Consider the following 21507-nt stretch of genomic DNA (forward strand, 5'->3'; position numbering starts at 1 on the left):
CATAGAATTTTCGTTATAAGCAGCATAAAATGAAAATCTAGAAACATAGATGATTTTTTTTTTGGTAATAATTTCGTCCTAAAACATAAGAGTCCATAAGCAATAGTGAAATTGAAAAAGTTTAACATAACTAAAAAAAACTGAAATATTATTACGACTATAATTGAATGGCTTTACAAATTTACTTCAGTATACATAGAATTTTCGTTATAAGCAGCATAAAATGAAAATCTAGAAACATAGATGATTTTTTTTTTGGTTCGAGTTAATATCAAATATGTTAAATGGGAATGAGAATTTATTTGGTTCAATTAATATTATATGTTAAGAAAATGCATTCATATTCCATATGCACAATTAATTAATAAAAAGCGCGTGGTTTTTCTTTATTTAAATTTTAAACCATTATAAAATAATACACAATTATATTTGTTACAAATCTATTACGATTTTTTTTTTACAGATTTTAATAAACTTTTCCTAAATAAACACATTAATATTGCTATACAACTTAACATCAATAATTTAACATTTGTATTTTTGTGTATATATTATTTCTAATTGTTACATACCACAGTTTTTCCAACATAAGGATGCGCTGCAAAGGCCAAATTGACCAAAGCTATAGTTGATATGATTTGAGCGATGGCCATAGCAATAATGATTTATTAAGCTGCGATAATCGTTTTCTCCTTAAGTGATGCTATCATTATCTCAATTATTCGCTATTATCAATTTCGTGATTACTTTCAGAGAATAAAAAAATATATATATATTTATAAAGCAGCGTGCGAAAACTGTATGATTACAATGGCGTATGTGGCTATCAAATTCAAGAATGTAAACAAAATTGAATAATCGACTTTAAAGAATCCCGCTGCTGTGAATATGGGGTAGCGAGCATTCGTCTGTTGCGCCAAAATGAATAGTTTCTCTTTGATCGATTGATGATACGAGAAACGGTTCAAAGCACCGTAACTATTCTTAATGAGTTGTCTTCCTTCTTCGGTGACTGATTCGCACATGACTGCAATTAGTACTCCTTGGCCCTTAAATTAAAGAATTATTAGATTATTTAATTTGAGATTGTTTACTCACCACTAAATAAATTATCCAAATGATCATCAGAATTGTTTCCACAGTATACACCTCTATCTTCATTGTTGATATGAAGTCAATAACAGATGATACATTGATGATAATGTAAAGCATTGTGAAGAATATCGGCCATCCGAAGATCTGGTTGAAGCAATCTATCATATCGCATATGATGTTATGCAATTTCGTTACGTTATCTATTTTATACAGCCACCGTCTGGTTTCGCCTTTGTTGAGAACCAATTTCATCCTAGCTACATCCAAATGCTCAATGATCGAATTGATTATTCGAAATCTGCATTTTATCAACGACAATATATAATATTGCAATATAGTTAACAGGAACATGTAATATGCTTGAATAGCTTCATGGATCATGTATTTCAATTGCTCCTTGTTCTCTTTCAAATCCCAAAAGATAAAATCGAATACATTCATCATTATAACACACAAGTTCAGTAAGCTGAAATACAGTTTCACCTTCTTGTATGTTGGAACTTTACAATTATGTACTGTGAACAAATGTTCATCAATTAAATCGAAATTGTCGAATAAACATTGGTAATGCTTCAAATTCCAAGAAGTCGAAGAAATCATTGTTTGGATGTTGGAGAACGTCACAACCAGCAAAGATAAATTTGTAAATACACGTTTTATCACCGTGCCAGCGAATATCTCCATTTTTCTTTTACCAGCTCTCGAGTAAGTGTAAGTGATCAAGAAAGTTATAATTAAAATATACGTATGGATCCGACCCACCTTGAATGCCTTTATTTTATAGTTATAGTTCGGTATAAGACCTAAAATGTAGCACAATTTTAGGACAACCCCAATATTAGCAGCCACTTGCGTCGACATCGCAAAGCCTACTAATTAAGAGCGCATTAGACTGATTAATGAGAACCGGACACTTTTTATCGTTCAAATATTTAGATCACACCTTGTTTACTATGTAAGTGAATCGTTTTAATTTTTCCATCTTTCGTAAATTACAATGTCTTTGATGTGACTTTTTAAGTATCGCTATTAACATTTAAATGAAAAAACATAAAAGATATATTTATTTAATATTTTTTCATTATTGCAAGTAAATCTGAATATACCAACTCAACGATGTCGATGGACCAAATGAAATCAATGTGGTTAAATTTTTGAAAGTTTATCTTATTTTTTAATGCCATGTTCGGTAGAATCCTAATTAATCTGTCAACATCCTAGAAAATTCAATTTTAATAAGGTAAGTAAATAAATAATAATTTCATTTACGTTTGTAGAACTCAACCAATCGTTTTGTGCATAATGTAGAGCAATAGGTACATTAATCTTTGATAGATTGTAATCCGGAGGAGAAGGTTGTCCATAATATCTTATATTCTCTTCTTTTGAATGATAGTCGTACTGCCTGAAATGTCCTGAGAGTATACACCTTGTTTAATGATTATTACTTAATTAATTGGTACTAACCAAATCTTATAGACTGCAAAAAATGCAGAACTTGCTTTGATGAAGCGCCGGCAGGGGCATTGGACAAAAATACTGGTAATAAGGTCTAAAAAAAAATTAATAAATGAATATGAAATTGATATAAAGTTGTTCATTGAAAGACTTACGGAATTTAGTTGGTCGGGATCGAATCCGAAAATCAAGAAAATAGCTGTTGAACACAGTTCTTGGAAATTCGAACCATCGTGACAAATTTCACGGGCCAAGATTTCGAGCAATTCCGATTTTCGAAGTAACTCAAAAACTTCTTGATCTTTCGCTATCAACTACAATGTTATAACAGTAATCAATGGTATTAAACAATCAAAACTATTTACTGATAAAGTATACTCGAATTGTGCAAGGAATTTGATGAACGGATTTGCAATTTGTTTCATGAATGCGACTGGTGCTAAAGCATTCATCAGCTTCACTTTATTGTTGTATTCCGGTTTCGTGGATGCCATCACCCAAAAAGCTACTGTCCCTTGAGAATATCCAATATATTGCAATTTATCCTTTCCTGTTACCTCTAAAATATAGTCGATCATTGCGGGTAAATCATAAATCCCAATCTCGTGCCAACTGAAAGCACAACTATAAATGATTGTTATTGTAATTAATTAATAAATTTCACCTGAAATTCCAATATTCTGATTTATTTACATCTGGATTCAAAGTACGATGTTTTCTGCTCCATGTGTTTCCTCTGGAGTTGCCCATCCAAACGTCGTAGCCAGCATCAGCCAAAAGAAATGCGAGACTTTTATTTGCACCACCGTTGCACCAATCTGCTGAACTGCTGAACACGCCGTGCATTAATAACACTGGGCCCAAATTAATCTTTCTCTGAGGAATTCTATGCAATTCCAACAAATATCCATCTTTCGTTGTTACGTTAACGTGTCGCTCCAAAGGATATCCATATTTTTTAATCAACTCAAACTACGATACTAATTATTACATATTTATAATAATTTCTTTTAGTATCACTTACAACATTAAGACCAGTATCTGAAGGTATTTTTGTTCTTGTATAACGTTTAGAAAGAGCAGTTATTAAAATACATGAAAACAGAATATATCTCGTGCTAGACATAATGAAACTTTGAATAGTTTTAACTGTTTAATATACGTATATATATACACACAAAATTTCGATCTTCTCCTACTATGTAAGACATTATTTTAATAATGTTATGTGCATGGAATACTTTGAGAATTACAATTTTGTTGTTGTGCATTAAATGGATCATAAAAATGACTCAAATGCAGTTAAAATTTAAAATTCTAAGTAAACAAGTTTATAATAAATTAAAGATGTAAACAGTTGTAAAAAAATAAATGTTTCGTTAATATTTTTGCATCAGTTCAATTAAATCTTTATATAACAACTCAACAACGTCAATGGACCACATAAAATCTATGTGATTAAATTTTTTAAACTCTATCAGATGTTTTAATACAATGTTCGGTAGAAATCCAGTTAATTTGTCAACATCCTATAAAAATGAATATGTTAGTAGGCTATATAAATAATAAAACTTTACTATATTTACTTCCATAGAACTCAACCAATCATTTTGTGCGTAATATATAGCGACTGGAGCAGTGATCTTTGTAAGATCGTAATCTGGAGGAGTGAGTTGTCCATAATGTTTTAGATTATTTTCTTCCGAATGATAATCGTATTGTCTGAAATAATCTGAAAGTATATAATCTACCAGTAAATCATAATAGGTTAATTTATACTGACCAAACTGTATTGATTGAAAGAAATGTAGAAATTGCTTGATCGAAGCTCCTGCAGGAGTGTTTGTTGTAACCACTGGAATTAAACTCTAGAAATAATATTCAATGAATAAATAACAATAATGCTTTATTAGATATTGAAGTAATCATGTTTATAAAAGATAGTTGTAACACTTACGATATTCATTTGGTCAGGATCGAATCCGCAAATCAAGAAAATAAATATAGAGCATATATATTGTAGATTTGAACCGTCGCGACATACTTCACGCCCTAAGATTCTGAACAGTTCCGGTCTTTGAAATACCTCGAAATAATTTTCAGTTACGAATTCCGGTTCGTACGGTGCAAAGAATGTCGCGAATGGGGTTTTCACATGTTTCATAAAAGCTATTGGAGCTAAAGCGGACATCAGCTTAATTTTCTTGTTGTATTCCGGCTTCATCGATGCCATCACCCAAAACGCGCACGTCCCTTGAGAATGCCCAACATATTGTAACTTTTCCTCTCCGGTCACTTTTAAAATATAGTCGATCTTTGCTGGCAAATCGTAAAATCCCATCTCGTGCCAACTAAAATTGAAACAATATTAGGATAACTTCGAAATCTTTTATCGTTTTGCACCTGAAATTCCAAAATGCAGATTCATCAATGTCTGGATCTAAAGTTCGATGTTTTCTGCTCCATGTGTTTCCTCTGAAATTTCCCATCCAAACATCGTATCCAGCATCAGCCAAAAAAAATGCTAAACTGTTTTTTGCACCTCCGTTGCACCAATCTGCAGAACTGGTTAACAATCCGTGCATTAAGAGCACTGGACCTAATCTGGTTTGATTGGTCTTTCCGTAAGGTATCCTGTGTAATTCTAATAGATACCCATCCTCAGTTGTTATATTGATATGTCGCTCTAATGGATATCCGTATTTTATAATTAACTCGAACTAAGACACTAATTATTACAAATCTAAGAAATTATTAACAATACTTACGACATTTAGACCAGTATCAAGTGGTAAATTTGGCATAGAAATGGCAGTCGATGAAAAACATGTAAATATAATACATTTGATTATCGACATTTTAATTTAATTTAATGTTTTGTAAAAATGAGTAAACTAATGATTATAGCGTACCACAGATACCTGAGCATCGAATAAAGTCTATTGATAATTTTTTTTTATTATATAACAAACTGGATTTTCTAATTTTGCAATTCAGTTTATTTATTTAATTGAAAAGTATACTGCGAAGGTGACGTAATGTAATTTAATGAGTTTAATAAATCACAACATGTTTTTCTTTATTATTCAAAATAAATTCATTTATCTTTCGGTGAACGCACATAATTTGTAATCAATTTTTTTTTTCTTAGAAAATGATGTTAAATTAAAAATAATTACAGTAAATTATATGTGTTGCTATTAAACTATATATTTCTGTTAAATAATGTTCATTAATATTTTAACATGTCTGCAAGTAGATCGTTGTAAAGTAATTCGTTGACATCGTTGGCCCATAAGAAATCTAAATGGTTGAATTTTTCGTAAGCAATCTTGTTCACGGTTACGACATTTGGGAGTTCATCCTTTAAACGTTCCACGTCCTGCAAACATAAACGTGTAAATCAAAGATGATCAAAAACAACAATAAGAACGTTGAATGCATTACAATAACTGAAGCCATCCAATCGTTCTGTCCGTAATGTAGGGCTACAGGTGCTCTAATGTTACTGATTACGTAATCTGGCGGAATTGGTTGACCGTATATCTTCATATTGATCTCTTCTTTATGATAGTTGTACTGACGGAAAGTTCCTTAAATGAAGTCATTCATAAAATATCATTATCAACGCGTTTAATCCAGTTACCATATTTAATTCCTTGTGCATAATGTAAATATTGTTTTGTCGCACTACCAGATGGTATGTTACTCAAGATTACCGGGATGAAGGTCTACAAACAACATGAAAATTTGTAGTAAAATTTCGTAATTCTAATGCTAACATACCGCATTTAATTGCTCGGAATCAAATCCGCATATTAGAAACACCACGTTGGTGCAAACTTCCTGCAGTGGAGCTTCATCGTCGCAAGCTTCTTTCCCGAATATCGTATAGAATTCACTATCCGGCAGAAATTCGTACATTCCCAGATATTTGGAAATCCACTGAAATTTATAAATGTTTATGTGAAAAACTAAATAATTTATGTATAATTACCTCCAGCGATTCTTCGAATTGCGATAAGATACTGTTAATGGGATTATCCGCGTGGTCCATGTAGGCAACGGGTGCTAAAGCTGACATCAATCTAATTTTGTCGTTGTACTCTGGTCGTTCTGAAGCCATCACGAAAAATGCAGTTGTGCCTTGCGAATGACCGATGTAAAATAATTTATCTTCTTGTGTCAACTCCAAAATATGATCGATCAGAGCTGGCAGATCGAACTTTCCAATCTCATGCCAACTAAAATATTAACAACATTGTATCGTTTTAGGCAAATTTTATTTTATACCTAAAGTTCCAAAAGGTTGCTTTATCATGATCTGGATTCAGAGTGGTGTGGTTCCTACCCCATTTGTTCCCTCTCGAATTTCCAAGCCAAACATCATAACCGATGTCGGCCAATATGAAACCAAGAGCACGTTCGGGTCCAGTGTTAACCCAATCAGCGGAACTACTACTTAAGCCGTGCATTAGTAGAACTGGAGGTCTGTCAGTTCGTATTGTGCTATTCCTTCCATGTGGAATTCTATGCATTTCGAGGATATATCCATCTTCAGTTTGTATAGTGTGACGCTCCAATGGATAGCCGTATTTCTCGATCAACTCTAACTGTTTTAAACTTAAGTATTTTCATCCTATTGTAAGAGTTATTTCATGTACTTACCACATTTAATCCGTGATCTGGATGAGTCTTGAGAATGGGGACAGCAAGACCTGTCGTTGCCAATATGGCAAATATTATGGCTTTGCTAAAATGCTTCATATTGCAATAAAATTATTTTCATCCACTGCTTGCCTTTATAAACATATAATATCTATATAGAGAAAATCGATTAAGATTATCTACTGAGATAACGAATTCTTTTTAAGAAAAATCACATCATTTTCTCAGATAAAATTAAGCTGGTTAAAAATAATACATTCAAGTGGTTTCAAAACATTCTAAACAAGATAAATATGTAAAGGTTTTGATCGTTTGAAAAGAAACAATATACATATCAAAATAAAACGTATAGGTCACATATTTTTGAAGATAAAAAAAAATAGATGAAACAGATATTAATATGGGAATATAATAGGATTAAATACCTTATCTTTTATTTAGTATAAATAAGCAATTAAAGGTACATTTGTTCTAAATATGAAGTTAAATTTGATTATCTAATATTTCTTCATTAGGTCAAGCAGTTGTTCATAAACCATATCGTAAACGTCTCTTCCCCAAAGGAAATCTAAATGGTTGAAGTGTTCGTACTCAATTAAATGATCGACAACGACGTTTCCTAACTCCTCACTTAATTGTTCAACATCCTATAAAAAAAATTGTACATTATTAATGAAACATTATAAAAAATGTTTTTTTTTTACCTTAACTGCAGCGAGCCAATCATTTTTACCATAATACAACGCAACAGGGGCTTTAACTTTGCTCAAATCGTAGTTTGGTGGTGTCGGTTGTCCGTACATTGCGTTATTTTTCTCATCGGAATAATAATCGAATTGTCGGAAAATGCCTAAAAAAATTACTATAATTTTATATAATTATTAATAAATTGTAATATTACCTGATTTGATTCCTTGCGCGTAATGCAAGAATTGTTTGCTTGATGTTCCGGCTGGAATATTTGTCCAAATAACAGGCAACAAAGACTGAAAAGCAAATTGTTAACTTTGTTTTTGCGAATTCTTAAGCAATTACTAACCGGATCCAATTGATCTGGATCTGGACCGCAGATCATGAAGATGGCATCAAGGCATGCTTCTTGAAGTTCAGAACCGTCGTCGCATAACTCGATACCCAAGCTTGTCGTGTTTTCAGAATACGGTAGGAATTCGTGCAATCCGAAAGCCTCAATTAAACTCTAAAAAGATGTTTGGTTTAATTCAATTTAAAATTAATGTATGTATTTACTTGAATGGTTTCTATGTTTTCGGAGGCTTCTTGCGCGGTTGGGTTATGAAGATTTTGCATGTAAGCAACTGGACCTAAAGCTGCCATCAATCTAATTTTGTCATTATATTCTGGACGTTCGGAACCCATGACCCAGAATGATGTAGTTCCTTGCGAGTGTCCAATGTAGAATATTTTCTTGTGACCGGTATTGTTAATGATGTAATCTATCTTTGCCGGCAAATCGTATTTTCCAATTTCGTTCCAACTGCAATAATAAAATTTATTTTTTATTGAATTCATGTTAGGAATTTTACCTGAAGCTCCAGTATTCACTTTGGTTGTAGTCTGGACTTAATCTGACGTGCTTCCTGCTCCATCTCGAACCTCTGGCATTACCAAGCCAAACGTCGTATCCTAAATCAGCAAGAATGAATCCAAGTGATTTCTCACCGAAATTTACCCAATCTGCTGAACTGCTGAGCAAACCGTGCATAACCAATACTGGCTCTTTGTTTTGCATGCCTGCATTGGTTCTACCATGAGGGATTCGGTGCATCTCCAGAATGTAACCATCGTCAGTTACAACGTTATGGCGTTCAATTGGATATTCATATTTTTCAATCAATTCCAACTAAAAAAAAATTATTGTAAAATATTAATAAATTATAAATGTTAATAAGTTAACAATTTAAAAACTTACTGCATTCAATCCTGCGTCAGAATGTAGTTTCGGCTGTGGATAAGCAGTGGCAATCACCACGATGCCAAAGAATATGCTCGCCTTCAAAACCAACATTTCGTTACTATTGAATGAAAAAACGAAATGTTTCTGCTATTTATTGCAAAGATAAACATTTATTAATTGATATAGACAATTATCGCTGGTAATCGTGCACATTGTTTCGTGATTTTTTTTTTATTGATTTCCTTAATTAGACAATATATTTTTAATCTATTTATTGCCGGTTTTAATTCCGGATTCACACTGATCTCTATGTGCATTACAAAGTTCAATAAATACATTTTATTGAACCCCTGATTAAATGTTTAATTGTTTCTTTATTGTTTCAATTTAATTTAAGTCACATAAAACAGTTTACGTTCATTGTTGATAATTTTGACCTTGAATGGTGGCATTATGTCCGTTGCACATTAAAACGTAATACAATTGTGAATTTATTGAGTTTTTGTACCAAAAAAAGGTAAATGAAACCTGTAAAAAGATTTTAATTATTTCAAGTAAGTTTAACAAACACATTATTTAAAAGTTCAAAAAGTTTATTATTTCAATTAGATGTAGAAATTTAATTGCAATTAATAATCCAAATTAATATGAACAAAAAAACAAACAATTCATAATTATTTTTATGCAAGATTAGTTCAAATTGATTTATTACTAAGCACACAAGGTAGAGTTTTTGTTTACATTAACTAACTAATAATTGTATGAATGCACTTACTTTATTCAACACAAATTCGATTATACCAGTTATACATTTGGAATAAGTCGTGGAAATGGTTGTTTCGTGTCAAATTCAATCATGTCCGTATTTTTTATGCCCTTGGCAGTTTAAGGTTACTCTATTTTAACAATAGCAGTAATAATAATATTTAGTGGATACAATTTTTTTTTATATAAACCTCATTTTGATGTATTTACAAAAAATAACATGCACAATCGACTGTAACTACTTTTCACTATTATATTACATGTTTATAAATACAACAATGACTCGCATAGTGCGGCTTTGATCAGTTCGGTTTGATAATTTCAATATACACTAAATTGTAATTAAGCAATTAGTTATAAATTCTAACTGGATTTGGATGGTCATAATTAGTTTATATAATTTTATATATGACAAAAAATGTATTTTTCGGTTGAATCAAGTCTAGTGTTAAATTTAATTGTATAATGTTAATTCCTATCAAGGAGATTAGTTTGAATTAAATACGTAGTAAAAATAGTATATATAAGTTTTTACGCTTAATAAACACGCATATCATTCCTGATAATCGTTTGTACGCTGAATGTTGAACTTCATTGATGCGTATATTTTATATCATTGTTTCTGGATAATTAATGTATTTTATCCGATTGCAGTACTGCCTAATGCGAGTGTTTGAGACATACATGAAATAATTGTATAATACGAGGACATCTTTAGACTTTAATGCTGTACAAATGTGCAAGTTATAAATAAATAAAGTTGTCAGCTTAATAATGCAAGTGTTTTGAAACGGTTTGATCAATCTTAATTAATTTGTTTATATCTATTATTTGTATTCAATCAAATATATTTATTATAATTAATTTAATTGACTATTTATTTGAGTAAAGTTAGGAAAGGTTTGAACAGAATGGAGAGGTTAACGAAAAAAAACGTCTAGCGGGTTGGGCTTGTGTCAACATCATCCTAAGCCGATTGGCAGAGAAGTAAACATGCGTGTCGATGTTTCCAACGAAGCGCTGCAATAAGATTGCTCGATCTACATTCGTGTTGACGATGTGATTGTGCAATCCCAATGGCTTGTTGATTCTGCAGTGGGTGAAGAGTTTCAGCAGCTTGTTCGTTTTTCAGTGGTTTGATTCAGACATTCAGGATTTGCTTTGTGATTCTCCTTCAATTATCATACATTTAATTTATGTAAATTAATATATAGATTAATAATTAGCTAAGTTTACGACCTACAATGCACATGAATAAACATATTTGTGAAAGACAAAGGAGTAAAAAATATTAATTATTAATGAAGTTTGTATATATATTTCATGTTTTAGATTGTATTTGGAATAATAAATTTACATATTTATTATTTAAATAACAATTGTATTATTTCTTTTTACTTATATTGTTGCATCAGATTTACAAGTTTGTCATATAAAATATCCACGGCATGTAAACTAACTAAGAAGTCGAAGTGAGCAAAATTCTCATCGGCAACTTTATGAACCATAACCACATTTGGAAGACTTCTGATCAGTTTTTGTACATCCTAATAAACAGATTATTTCAGATTAATTTCAAAAACGTACAACTTTAGATTAATTACCTTTTCGGGAGTCAACCAATCGTTGTTGCCGTAAAATATTCCTACTGGAGCAGCAACTTTACTTAAGTCGTAGAGCGGAGGAATCTTGTTGCCATAAACTAATAAATTCTTGGCTTCGCCGTAATCGAATTTCCTAAAATCTACATAAAAAAAAAGTTAATTAATTTGAACTATATGTAATGGTTACCATTAAAGATATTTCTCGTGTAATGCATATATTGCTTTGTGGCCGATCCTGCTGGTATATGGGAGAAAACGACTGGCCATAAAGTCTAGAAAATATTGCATTAAATTAACAGGTAAAATTTCAATAATCGTATATTACCGAATTGAATTTGTCGCCATTGAAACCTCCATTGATATTCAATAAAGTGGAGCAAAGTTTTTGGAGACGAGATTCATCGTTGCACAATTTATTTGCGATTTGCGTTATGATTTCAGACTTTGGTAACAATTCGTACAGTCCGAAATATTCTACTATCCACTAAAAAAGTATTTAATTAACTGAATGATATAATTGCTTAATTCACACCTCAAACGCGTTTTGGAATAAAGCCGGTATATAAAACGTTGGGGATTTGACGTGATCGACAAATACCACCGGCGCCAACGCAAGCATCGCTTTTATTTTCTTATTGTATTCGGGTCGTTCGGACATCATCACCATGAATGATACGGATCCTTGGCTGTGACCTGCGTAAAATATTTTCGATTTTCCTGTCTTTTTAATTACATAGTCGATTGTTGCGGGATGGTCGTATACTCCAATTTCGTGCCAACTGTAATCGAAGAATTCCTTCTTATCGACATCGGGATTCAGTTTTATGTGTTTCCTTGAATACGCATTGCCACGGCAATTGCTCAACCAAACGTCGTACCCTTGCTCGGCCAAGTAATAGGGCAAAGCTTTATCTACTCCAGCCGATAACCAGGCCATTGAACTTTCCAGGATACCGTGAACGATTAAAATTGGTGGCCTGTTTGTCAAATTTTTCTTGTTAAGACCATGGCGAATTCTATGCAATTCAAGGATGTATCCATCTTCCGTCGTGACATGATGTTTTTCAAAAGGATACCCATTTCTCTTCACCAAAGTTTCCTGTAAAATAAATAAAAATGTTAAAAACATATCACAACAAAAAACACACAAATATAATTACACACAACAATAGGCATAAATTATTAAGAAAAGCGATAATATTAAGCGACTCAAAGAGTTTTGTTGTGTCTTGTATATATTAAAAAAACAAGACAAGACGCTTTAATTATCGTCACGCGAGACATTCAAGCATATAACAAGAATCCGGTATTATAGGAAATGCAAATTATATACATTACATACACATTACGCAATGCATTTTAACGACTACAAATGCTTAACTACTTGTATCTAAAGATTTTTATCGTCGTCCAATATTTACTTATACAGATATACGTTTTATAGAACAGCTTCGATCAGTGCGGATTCACTATTGTCCGGTTTAAATTTACAAAACCAACTAAATTTTATTTGAAAAAATTCAAAATATTTAAAAAAAAACTTGTCCACATAAGTTTTGGCGGAATCAATTACCAGCACTAGTAGCTGCTTTGATTTACACATTATAAGTATCTTGATGATAATTAAACCAATTTTTAAATCTTGGATAACTTGTCAATATATTTGTATATGTATCAATTTTAATTTAATTATGAGAATATTTTCAAAGATATCAACTGATGACCTGGTGAACGCAGCCTTCCTGTCCAATGTAAATATATTTACATTCAATAGCTGCATTTCTCTTATGACAATATCGACAAAATACATTAAAACCAATATTCAATTTTAATCGAAAATAAAAATTATTAGGGCAGAAAGACGGACAAAATTATTGTTTATTTTACAAATATTAACCAATCCCATCCGATGTTTGAGTTTGAATATTAAAAGCAAACCGAGTGAGCGTTTAAAAGCGAATTTTAATATATGCTAAACGTTAAAGTCCCTGTCCTAGTTTATTATTGATAATCTACGAAAAAACTCATGTTGAAATTACTATATTTATTTATTATTAAAAGAATTATGTTTTTGATAACATGATACAAAAATATTAGCATGTGTATGGAAGATTGCGAATATGAATTCATATTAAAATACTGCAACTTTACGTACACTAACAATTAGCACATAAAAACGTAACATATATGATTTTATTTACTTACTATGTCTAAGCCTATGTCGGGATGAACGAATTGACCAACGGCAACTGGATGATGAATAGCATCGTAAACAACAATCCCAATGTGAATGAAGAACGTGGATAATACAGTGATAAAAATATACTTGAAATATTCAAACATATTCGCAAAATACGTGCCGCTTATTTAAAGTAATTAATTTATACTCGTCAATTGTTTAAATATCAACTCCCGCGCATTAACTGTTCATGTAGGCTTAGTTTAACCTTTGCTTTCTACTACCGCAGTCTTATCACGTTTATAATATCACATAATAAAATTGCTTGCAGCACGTGCGAAAAAGAAAACGGCGTTATTGTAGTTATTTTATTTGCTATTGAATTCGATTGATTTTTATGAATTTATCGAATCATTTCGGTGACGTTGCTTCTGAGCGTATGCACCTGGGAGCAGGTAAAAGACGACTAAATAACGAGTTTCTTTACACTCGTCTTTTGAAAGTTTTATATTATAAATCACTTTCATTATATTTTCAAGCCAAATACATTATTGAAGCTGTAATAATATAAACATATTAAAAATTCGATTGTTTTCATTGATAATTCATTATTTGTCAGAAAATAAATTGAGAAATACAATTTTAATTTTCACTGTCCTAAATCCAATTCTCGTTTTATGCTATATACGCTTAGAGAGTTCACGATTTCAAGGATTTCACTGTTCATTTCATTGGCTCCGGTTAAATTCGAAGCGGCAACTTTAGACGGATTTTTTTAACATCTATAAGACATATACCACCAGCAATACACCAAAGTAGAAAATCATATTCATGATTTATGTAAGATCAGCTCAGATTCATTATAATCCGGTTTGATAATTTCAAAATAAACTAAATATCAATTGAGATTTTTTTTTTAAATATTTGTGTTATTTCTACATTAATACACTTTTGTGTGTGATTTTTTTAAGTCGACCATTACATAGCTGTATTTTATATCAAAATGTAATTAACTACTAGCATTTAATTGCTTGTTTTTGTTTAACATATAAAATCAATTTGCAGGCAACACGAATACTTAAAATTATCTAAGCGATAAAATACACGCTATTTAATTCTAATGTTAATGGTAAGTTAATTATATGATGGTTCACAGTACATTAGATGAAATAGCTTACTTTTAGAATAACATACAATTTTTATTATTTTTACTTTATACATTTCTCCAGTTGGTTAATTGTAATATGCAGAAGATTATTAACTTAATTTCCATATCTAATAAAATGTAAAAATCAAAATAGAGCAACTCGAGAGGGCACGTGTCTGATTAAAAAACGCAGACCTCTCAGGAATGACGTGATAAAAGATGGTGATGTGCATTCTAATTTGCAGAATTGCAATTTCGTTAAATATAAAAGCAGATTTCGAGTAAGTAATCTTCAGTTATTTCATTAACTCTCAAAATGAAGTTCTTCCTTGCTTTGTTCGCTCTTGTAGCTGTTGCCCATTGCGGCACTATTCGACCATCCAGGCATCATCATCTTTCGCAAAATGTGGTAAGTATTATTAATTTTATCTTTAATCACATTTATTGATTTGTTCTTTACTTTTAGACTGACATGATTTGCGGATTCGGATACCCAGTCCAGAATATGACCGTCCAAACCAAGGACGGATACATTTTGGACTTGATCCGTATTCCAGGTGATGTCAACTACAGGCAAGAATTCGAGCAAAAGCAACGTCAAGAACGCGAAGTAGTTACTGGCAAGCCCGCTGTTGTCCTTATGCACGGTCTTCTCTCCTCTTGCGAAGACTTTGTCATTGGTGGCCCATCCGAAGGTCTTGCCTTCGTCCTTGCCAATCGTGGATTCGATGTTTTCCTCGCCAACTCCAGAGGTAGCATGTATGCTCGCAAACATACCACTCTTAACCCAGAGAAGGACGCCGCTTTCTGGAGATTCAGGTACTGAAAACGTAATTCAGTTCAGTGTAATGTGAACATAATTAATTTGTGTTAAAGCTTCGAAGAGATTGGCACGAAAGATCTCCCAGTCATCATTGACGAAATCCTGAAGGTTACTCAACAAAACCAGGTTCAATATATTGGACACATGCAAGGATCTACTTCTTTCTATGTTTTGGCTAGCGAGAAACCAGAATACAACCAGAAGATCGAAAAGATGGTTTCGCTTGGACCAGTTGCTTTCATGAAGTACTCCACCAACGAAATGCTCAATCTTATCGCCGAGAAGCAACAATCCAAATCCGTACGTAAAAATAATATATTTTCCTTCTTCGAGATTTTTATGTGGGTCAATAATGTCAATAGATTAGTTAGTAAATTTTACGTTTGGGTAAACTTTTCCTAAATACCATCTACGTTTCAGTGGCAAATGAAGAACTTGGGTGTTAACGAATTCCATCCATCCACCGACTTCGTTGCTTCTGCAGGACAACAGGATTGCATGTCCCGTGAAATCAACGAAAGGGTTTGCCAAAATCCCTACTTCCTCATCAATGGTTTCGAATCTGCTTATCTGAACATGGTAATATCAAATTGTAATTTAAGAAAATTCATTCTAATGTTATTTTCATCTTTAGACCACCATCCAGAGATACGTCCCACGTCTTCCAGCTGGATCTTCCACCAAGGAGGTCTTGCACTTCACTCAACTTATTAAGACCGGTAATATACATATAATTATTCGAAAATCACGATAAATTCAATGGTTCTTCTTAATTTAGGTCGCTTTGAAAAGTACTCCAACGGTGGCCAAGCTTCCGTTGAAGAATACGACTTGACCAAAGTCACTGTTCCAGTTTCCATCGTCTACACTCCAAACGACAAGATTTCTGCTGAACAGGACGTCAAGCAATTGATCAGCAAACTTCCAAACGTTGTTGACCACATCAAAATCGACCAACTGACCAACAACCTTGATCTTCTTTTCTCCGAGAACGTTCAATCTGTTGTTTACAGCAATGTCTTGAACGTCTTGAAAGGTTTCTAATAAGATTAGCGGATTCAAATAAAAGAAACATTGCAATTTATTTCCTTACTTTTATTCTATTCGTAGTCGTTCATGAAATTTAAAATTTTACTATATACCCAATCGATGGCGTTCACACCGTACAAAAAATCCAAATGAGTCCATTGTTCGTCTTCTATCGTTATTATCTCTTTGGTGTTGCTTCGTATCTCATTAAACAACCTATCCACGTCAACCTTATCAGAAATCCAATCATTTTTGCCAATGAAAAAGAAAGCATCGCTAATTGAATTGCTTAGATTATATTTCGGTGGAACTTCCTTCCCATATCTTATCAAATTTTCTTTCTCACCGTAATCGTATTGGCAAAAATATCCTTTAAAAAAATAAACAGTAATATTATAAAAACGTGTCAAATCTTTGTAATACCTGATTTTATCTCTTGCAAATAATGTATGAATTGTTTCGTCGAGGAACCGGCCGGAGTATACGAAAAAATCTTCGGCAATAGAGTTTTGTTTAATTGTCCAGGATTATTTCCATTAATAAGTAAAATAAAATTTTTGCAAAATATTTTTCCATATGTACAAGTGCCTTTCAAAAAGCCATGTATAAATCCGTGATAAGGGCTAATTTCGTATTTGCCCAACTTTGTAAAAATTGTCTAAAATTTAAATATTAAATTAACAGAAATTAATTATTAATCGATAACATTTACAGATATTTTGTATTCAGCAATCGTTCTTAAAAAAGGATTATATATGTGATTCATGTACGCAACTGGCGATAAGATGAAGTGAGCGTTTATATATTGGTTAATATCTGGATGCTCGGAACACATAACATAAAATGCCGTGCTTCCTTGCGAATGTCCTATGTAAAATAGATCATTCTGATCGGTAAGTTTTAGCACATAACGGATCATTGTCGGCAGATCGATTTCGCCAATCTCGTGAAACGAAAAATCCCAAAATTGTGCAGCATCCTTTTTAGGGTCTAAAGTTGTGTGGTTTTTCGATAATCTGTTACCTCTTGCATTACCTAGCCAAACGTCATATCCATTGTCGGCTAGGTAATAAGCTGAAGAAAAGAAATTGTAGATATTGTTTGTATTTTGAAAAAAAAATTATATTACCCAGAGATTTATTGGGTCCAGTAATAAACCAATCAACGGAGGAACCCAATATACCATGTTGAAGAAACACAACAGATTTGAGTTTATTTCCTTTGAATGGAATCCTATGAACATTCAGAATGAAACCATCTTGTGTTTCTACATAATGATTCTCTAAAGTATAGCCGTCGTTTTCTACTAAATCTTCCTAATTAAAAATGTTCAATAAGCTATTATCTCTTAATAAAAGATTAAATTTACCAGAATTTCGATATCAAAAAACTTCTTTCTTACATAAGACACAACACGATCTTTTAAGTAGAATGGATTTAAATATTTGAAAACATTTGGTTTTGGGCATCCCGATTTCAACTCTTTTGAATCACTCCCATTCGAACATGATAAAAACAGTGATAATAATAGGAAACAATATAAGAACTTCATTTTAGGCGACGTTCTGGGTCGTATTGAAAGGAAAGCTACAATAATATTTATTGCAATTCTTCAACAAAATTTCTATTTATGCATGACATTGAAAAACAAACAAAAAATACTGTTTTAAATACAATGCATCATATTAATGAAAAGTCGACATGACTCATCATTAATGTGATGATTTTGTTGTAAACAAGTGGAACGGCTTCAATACCCCACATATAATCCAAATGGTTCCACATTGGATCTTGAATCAGTATTTTTGCAGCTGGATTACCAATTTCTTTGTATAACTTTAATACGTCTGTTTCCGAAGATAACCAATCGTTTCTGCTGTACAGAAAGTAACCGGGCGATGATACTTTTGCTAAATTGTATTTTGGCGGAAATGCACTATTGTAATTAATCCAATTTCCAAAATAGCCGAAATCAAATTGACGAAACATTCCTAAAAAAATGAAAAAATTGTATTTTCAACTCATAAACTGTGTAATTGTTATCACCTGAATTTATTTCCTGCGTGTAATGCATAAATTGCTTGGTTGCAGCACCAGCTGGCGTATGTCCCATAATTGTTGGTAACAAAGTCATGTTGAACTGTTTCGGGTTGTATCCACACATCATAAACAATGAATTGGCACACATAGTTTTCCACGGTTCCAATTGGCAATAGAGCTTAGTCATATTGTGCATAAAACTGTCAGTTGGTACAAATTCGTGTTTTCCAAATAAACTATAAAAGAACTGAAATCAATGTTAGTAAGCGCAATTTGCAAGTAAACCTACTTCCAACTGGTATTGGAATAAAGCCATATACTTCAACATGGGACTAGCTAAATGATTAACATAAGCTATTGGAGCCATGCTGAAGTGTGCTGTAACTTTGCTATTATATTCAGGTAATTGAGAAGCCATCACATAGAAGACGGTGGTTCCTTGAGAATGACCGATGTAGAATAAACGTTTTTGTTTACCAATATCTAAGGCATAATCGATCGCAGCTGGAAGATCGTATATGCCCATTTCGTGCCAAGAAAAGTTCCAAAACTCGCTGGCATCGCGATCTGGATCTAGTGATGTATGATTACGAGAATACCTATTGCCTCTTGAATTTCCAAGCCAGACATCGTATCCAGCATCAGCCATGACAAAAGCTGCACCAATTCAATAATTATTCAGTGATGCATTTTTCTTGTAAATAAAATTACCTAATCCCTTTTCAGGTCCAGCTATGATCCAATCTGCAGATGAACTAAGCACACCATGTTGTATATACACAATTGGTCTTGCACCAAATGCTTGATCCTTGCCGTAAGGTATTCTATGTAAATTTAATATGTATCCATCTTTCGTCGTTACGTAATGATTTTCCACCGGGTATCCATATTTGGATATAATTTCAGGCTAAAATATATTTAAATTATTTACTATAACAGAATAGAAAACTTTTACTTACAACTTTTAAATCTGTTTCTTTATTTATAAACAAAGATAAATTGGCCCCCTGTGCAGAATTGCTTAAAAATAAAGCGATAAATACAGATAACATTTGAAGGATCATCATCGATAATGCTACTTAATGTGTATTAAATCCACTTATATATATATGATTTTGTTATCAATTAGAATGATTTTTATTGAGCGTACATAAATAAAATTATCTCAAGTACAATATAAACACTTAATATGTAATTTATTTATTTTTTTCATCATAATATTTCAGTTATTCGAAAATGCGTATTTAGTGTGAATTACAGGTCAGACATTAAACTGATGACTTTATTGTAAAGAAGTTCTGGAGCTTGGATGCCCCAAATAAAATCCAAATGGTTCCATTTTGGATCCGTAACCAAAAACTTTCCTTGGACATTTGGTAACTCATTGTACAAACGGTTTACATCGACTTCGGCAGACATCCAATCGTTTTTGCTGTTGAACATGTAAATTGGTGCATCAATGTTGGCAAGTTTATAGTTTGGTGGACTGAATTTGTTATAGATTTTGATGTTTTTAATTAAACCATAGTCGTACTGTCGGAAGAAACCTGAATAGAAATGGATTAGATTTTATTATTTTTTTTTACAATTAGGTATAGATAAACTTGCCTGATTTAATTTCTTGGATGTAATGTATTACTTGTTTGGATGCAGCACCAGCTGGAGTGTGTTTCAGAATGACGGGCAAAAGAGTCGTATTCATTTGTGCTTTATTGAAACCGCAAAGCACGAATATCGCGTTGGTGCATACAGATTGTAAAATGGACTTGTCGCACCATGCTTCTGAAACATTACTTAAAAGTCCATCGTTTGGCAAAAACTCGTTCATGCCGATAACTTTTAACGCAGCTTCGAGACCGCCAGGGAAAATAGATACAATTTGTAATAAAGGACTGGTCATGTGTTTCATGAAAGCAATTGGAGCCAAACTGAAGTGAGCAATGATTTTGTCATTGTATTCCGGTCTCTCTGAACACATAACGTAAAACGTTGTTGTTCCTTGCGAATGACCAATATGGAATAATTTACTTTGGCCGGTATGTTCTAAAGCGAAATCAATCATTGCTGGAACATCGACAGTGCCAATTTCATGCCAAGAGAAGTCCCAGAATTTTTTCGCATCACTATCAGGATCCAAAGTCACATGTCTTCTAGAATAGACGTTACCTCTTGCATTGCCCAACCACACATCATATCCAGCATCAGCCAATAAATAAGCTTAAACGAAAAAAATTAGAAAATATTTACTTTTTTTTAAGCATACATCACCAACCAAGTCCTTTTCCTGGTCCAGCGATGACCCAATCAGCTGACGAACACAACAATCCGTGTTGTAAATAAGCGACTTGTCGTTTAATAGTCGAATTTTGATTTTTGCCATAAGGTATCCTATGCAGCTCCAATATATATCCGTCACTGTTTATCACATGGTGCGTTTCCACTGGATATCCATATTTTTCTATCAATTCAGGCTGAAAGAAAATTGAATAATAATAAGGATTTTCGTAATAATTAAACTTACTTACCACAGTTAGATCTCCATCATTAAATTCACTAAATTCCACAACTGAATTTGGATACTCTTTTAGTATATCATCTATATCACTTGTTGGATTAGCCCGAGAGCCACCCAACAATGCTAATATTAAAACAAAGCGGAACATTTTGATAGAATCTGCTTTTTCTACGTTACTTTTATAGTACACTTCATTTTTTTTTTTAGTTTAATCTCGTTGCTGTATTCAATTTGATAGTATTGTATGTTATCTCGTTAAAATCTTAAAA

At 32.4% G+C, this 21507-nt stretch overlaps 7 protein-coding genes across 7 annotated transcripts; 1 reads left to right on the top strand and 6 right to left on the bottom strand.

Moving 5' to 3' along the window:
- Positions 1 to 809: 809 nt before the first annotated feature.
- LOC108558213 lies at positions 810 to 7154 on the bottom strand (the record flags this gene model as incomplete). Its single annotated transcript, XM_017915049.1, has 17 exons — positions 6847 to 7154; positions 6551 to 6797; positions 6340 to 6498; positions 6200 to 6284; positions 6001 to 6146; positions 5794 to 5935; positions 4957 to 5239; positions 4598 to 4904; positions 4337 to 4421; positions 4140 to 4285; positions 3218 to 3525; positions 2919 to 3165; positions 2709 to 2867; positions 2563 to 2647; positions 2365 to 2510; positions 2202 to 2312; positions 810 to 1049 (listed from the first exon to the last, which is right to left on the bottom strand). Coding segments are annotated over exons 1-17 (3141 nt in total), but the record flags the coding sequence as incomplete, so codon positions are not given.
- Positions 7155 to 7620: 466 nt separating this feature from the next.
- Positions 7621 to 9962, bottom strand: LOC108558216 (lipase 3-like). The gene is made up of 8 exons (XM_017915052.1): positions 9912 to 9962; positions 9152 to 9283; positions 8766 to 9082; positions 8470 to 8716; positions 8261 to 8419; positions 8123 to 8207; positions 7926 to 8071; positions 7621 to 7868 (listed from the first exon to the last, which is right to left on the bottom strand). The coding sequence occupies exons 2-8, from the start codon at positions 9245 to 9247 to the stop codon at positions 7719 to 7721; spliced, it is 1200 nt and encodes a 399-aa protein (XP_017770541.1). The 5' UTR covers positions 9248 to 9283; positions 9912 to 9962; the 3' UTR covers positions 7621 to 7718.
- Positions 9963 to 11284: 1322 nt separating this feature from the next.
- On the bottom strand, positions 11285 to 14134 carry LOC108558215 (lipase 3-like). Its single transcript, XM_017915051.1, has 6 exons — positions 13711 to 14134; positions 12038 to 12604; positions 11831 to 11989; positions 11693 to 11777; positions 11506 to 11645; positions 11285 to 11448 (listed from the first exon to the last, which is right to left on the bottom strand). Exons 1-6 carry the CDS (start codon positions 13846 to 13848, stop codon positions 11296 to 11298), a joined length of 1242 nt encoding a protein of 413 aa, XP_017770540.1. The 5' UTR covers positions 13849 to 14134; the 3' UTR covers positions 11285 to 11295.
- A 988-nt stretch (positions 14135 to 15122) lies between these two features.
- On the top strand, positions 15123 to 16738 carry LOC108558220 (gastric triacylglycerol lipase-like). The gene is made up of 6 exons (XM_017915055.1): positions 15123 to 15240; positions 15298 to 15650; positions 15708 to 15954; positions 16075 to 16233; positions 16289 to 16373; positions 16433 to 16738. Exons 1-6 carry the CDS (start codon positions 15148 to 15150, stop codon positions 16696 to 16698), a joined length of 1203 nt encoding a protein of 400 aa, XP_017770544.1. The 5' UTR covers positions 15123 to 15147; the 3' UTR covers positions 16699 to 16738.
- Positions 16729 to 18267, bottom strand: LOC108558218 (lipase 3-like). The gene is made up of 5 exons (XM_017915053.1): positions 18053 to 18267; positions 17813 to 17999; positions 17396 to 17757; positions 17107 to 17341; positions 16729 to 17053 (listed from the first exon to the last, which is right to left on the bottom strand). The coding sequence occupies exons 1-5, from the start codon at positions 18233 to 18235 to the stop codon at positions 16755 to 16757; spliced, it is 1266 nt and encodes a 421-aa protein (XP_017770542.1). The 5' UTR covers positions 18236 to 18267; the 3' UTR covers positions 16729 to 16754.
- Positions 18268 to 18284: 17 nt separating this feature from the next.
- Positions 18285 to 19843, bottom strand: LOC108558219 (lipase 3-like). The gene is made up of 5 exons (XM_017915054.1): positions 19683 to 19843; positions 19435 to 19630; positions 19013 to 19380; positions 18730 to 18970; positions 18285 to 18674 (listed from the first exon to the last, which is right to left on the bottom strand). The coding sequence occupies exons 1-5, from the start codon at positions 19788 to 19790 to the stop codon at positions 18364 to 18366; spliced, it is 1224 nt and encodes a 407-aa protein (XP_017770543.1). The 5' UTR covers positions 19791 to 19843; the 3' UTR covers positions 18285 to 18363.
- A 50-nt stretch (positions 19844 to 19893) lies between these two features.
- Positions 19894 to 21386, bottom strand: LOC108558214 (lipase 3-like). The gene is made up of 4 exons (XM_017915050.1): positions 21249 to 21386; positions 20996 to 21194; positions 20332 to 20940; positions 19894 to 20270 (listed from the first exon to the last, which is right to left on the bottom strand). Exons 1-4 carry the CDS (start codon positions 21384 to 21386, stop codon positions 19978 to 19980), a joined length of 1239 nt encoding a protein of 412 aa, XP_017770539.1. The 3' UTR covers positions 19894 to 19977.
- Positions 21387 to 21507: the final 121 nt, after the last annotated feature.

The sequence above is a fragment of the Nicrophorus vespilloides genome, unplaced genomic scaffold, assembly GCF_001412225.1.
Source record: "Nicrophorus vespilloides isolate i.1.1-1 unplaced genomic scaffold, Nicve_v1.0, whole genome shotgun sequence".
Lineage (NCBI taxonomy): Eukaryota > Metazoa > Arthropoda > Insecta > Coleoptera > Silphidae > Nicrophorus > Nicrophorus vespilloides.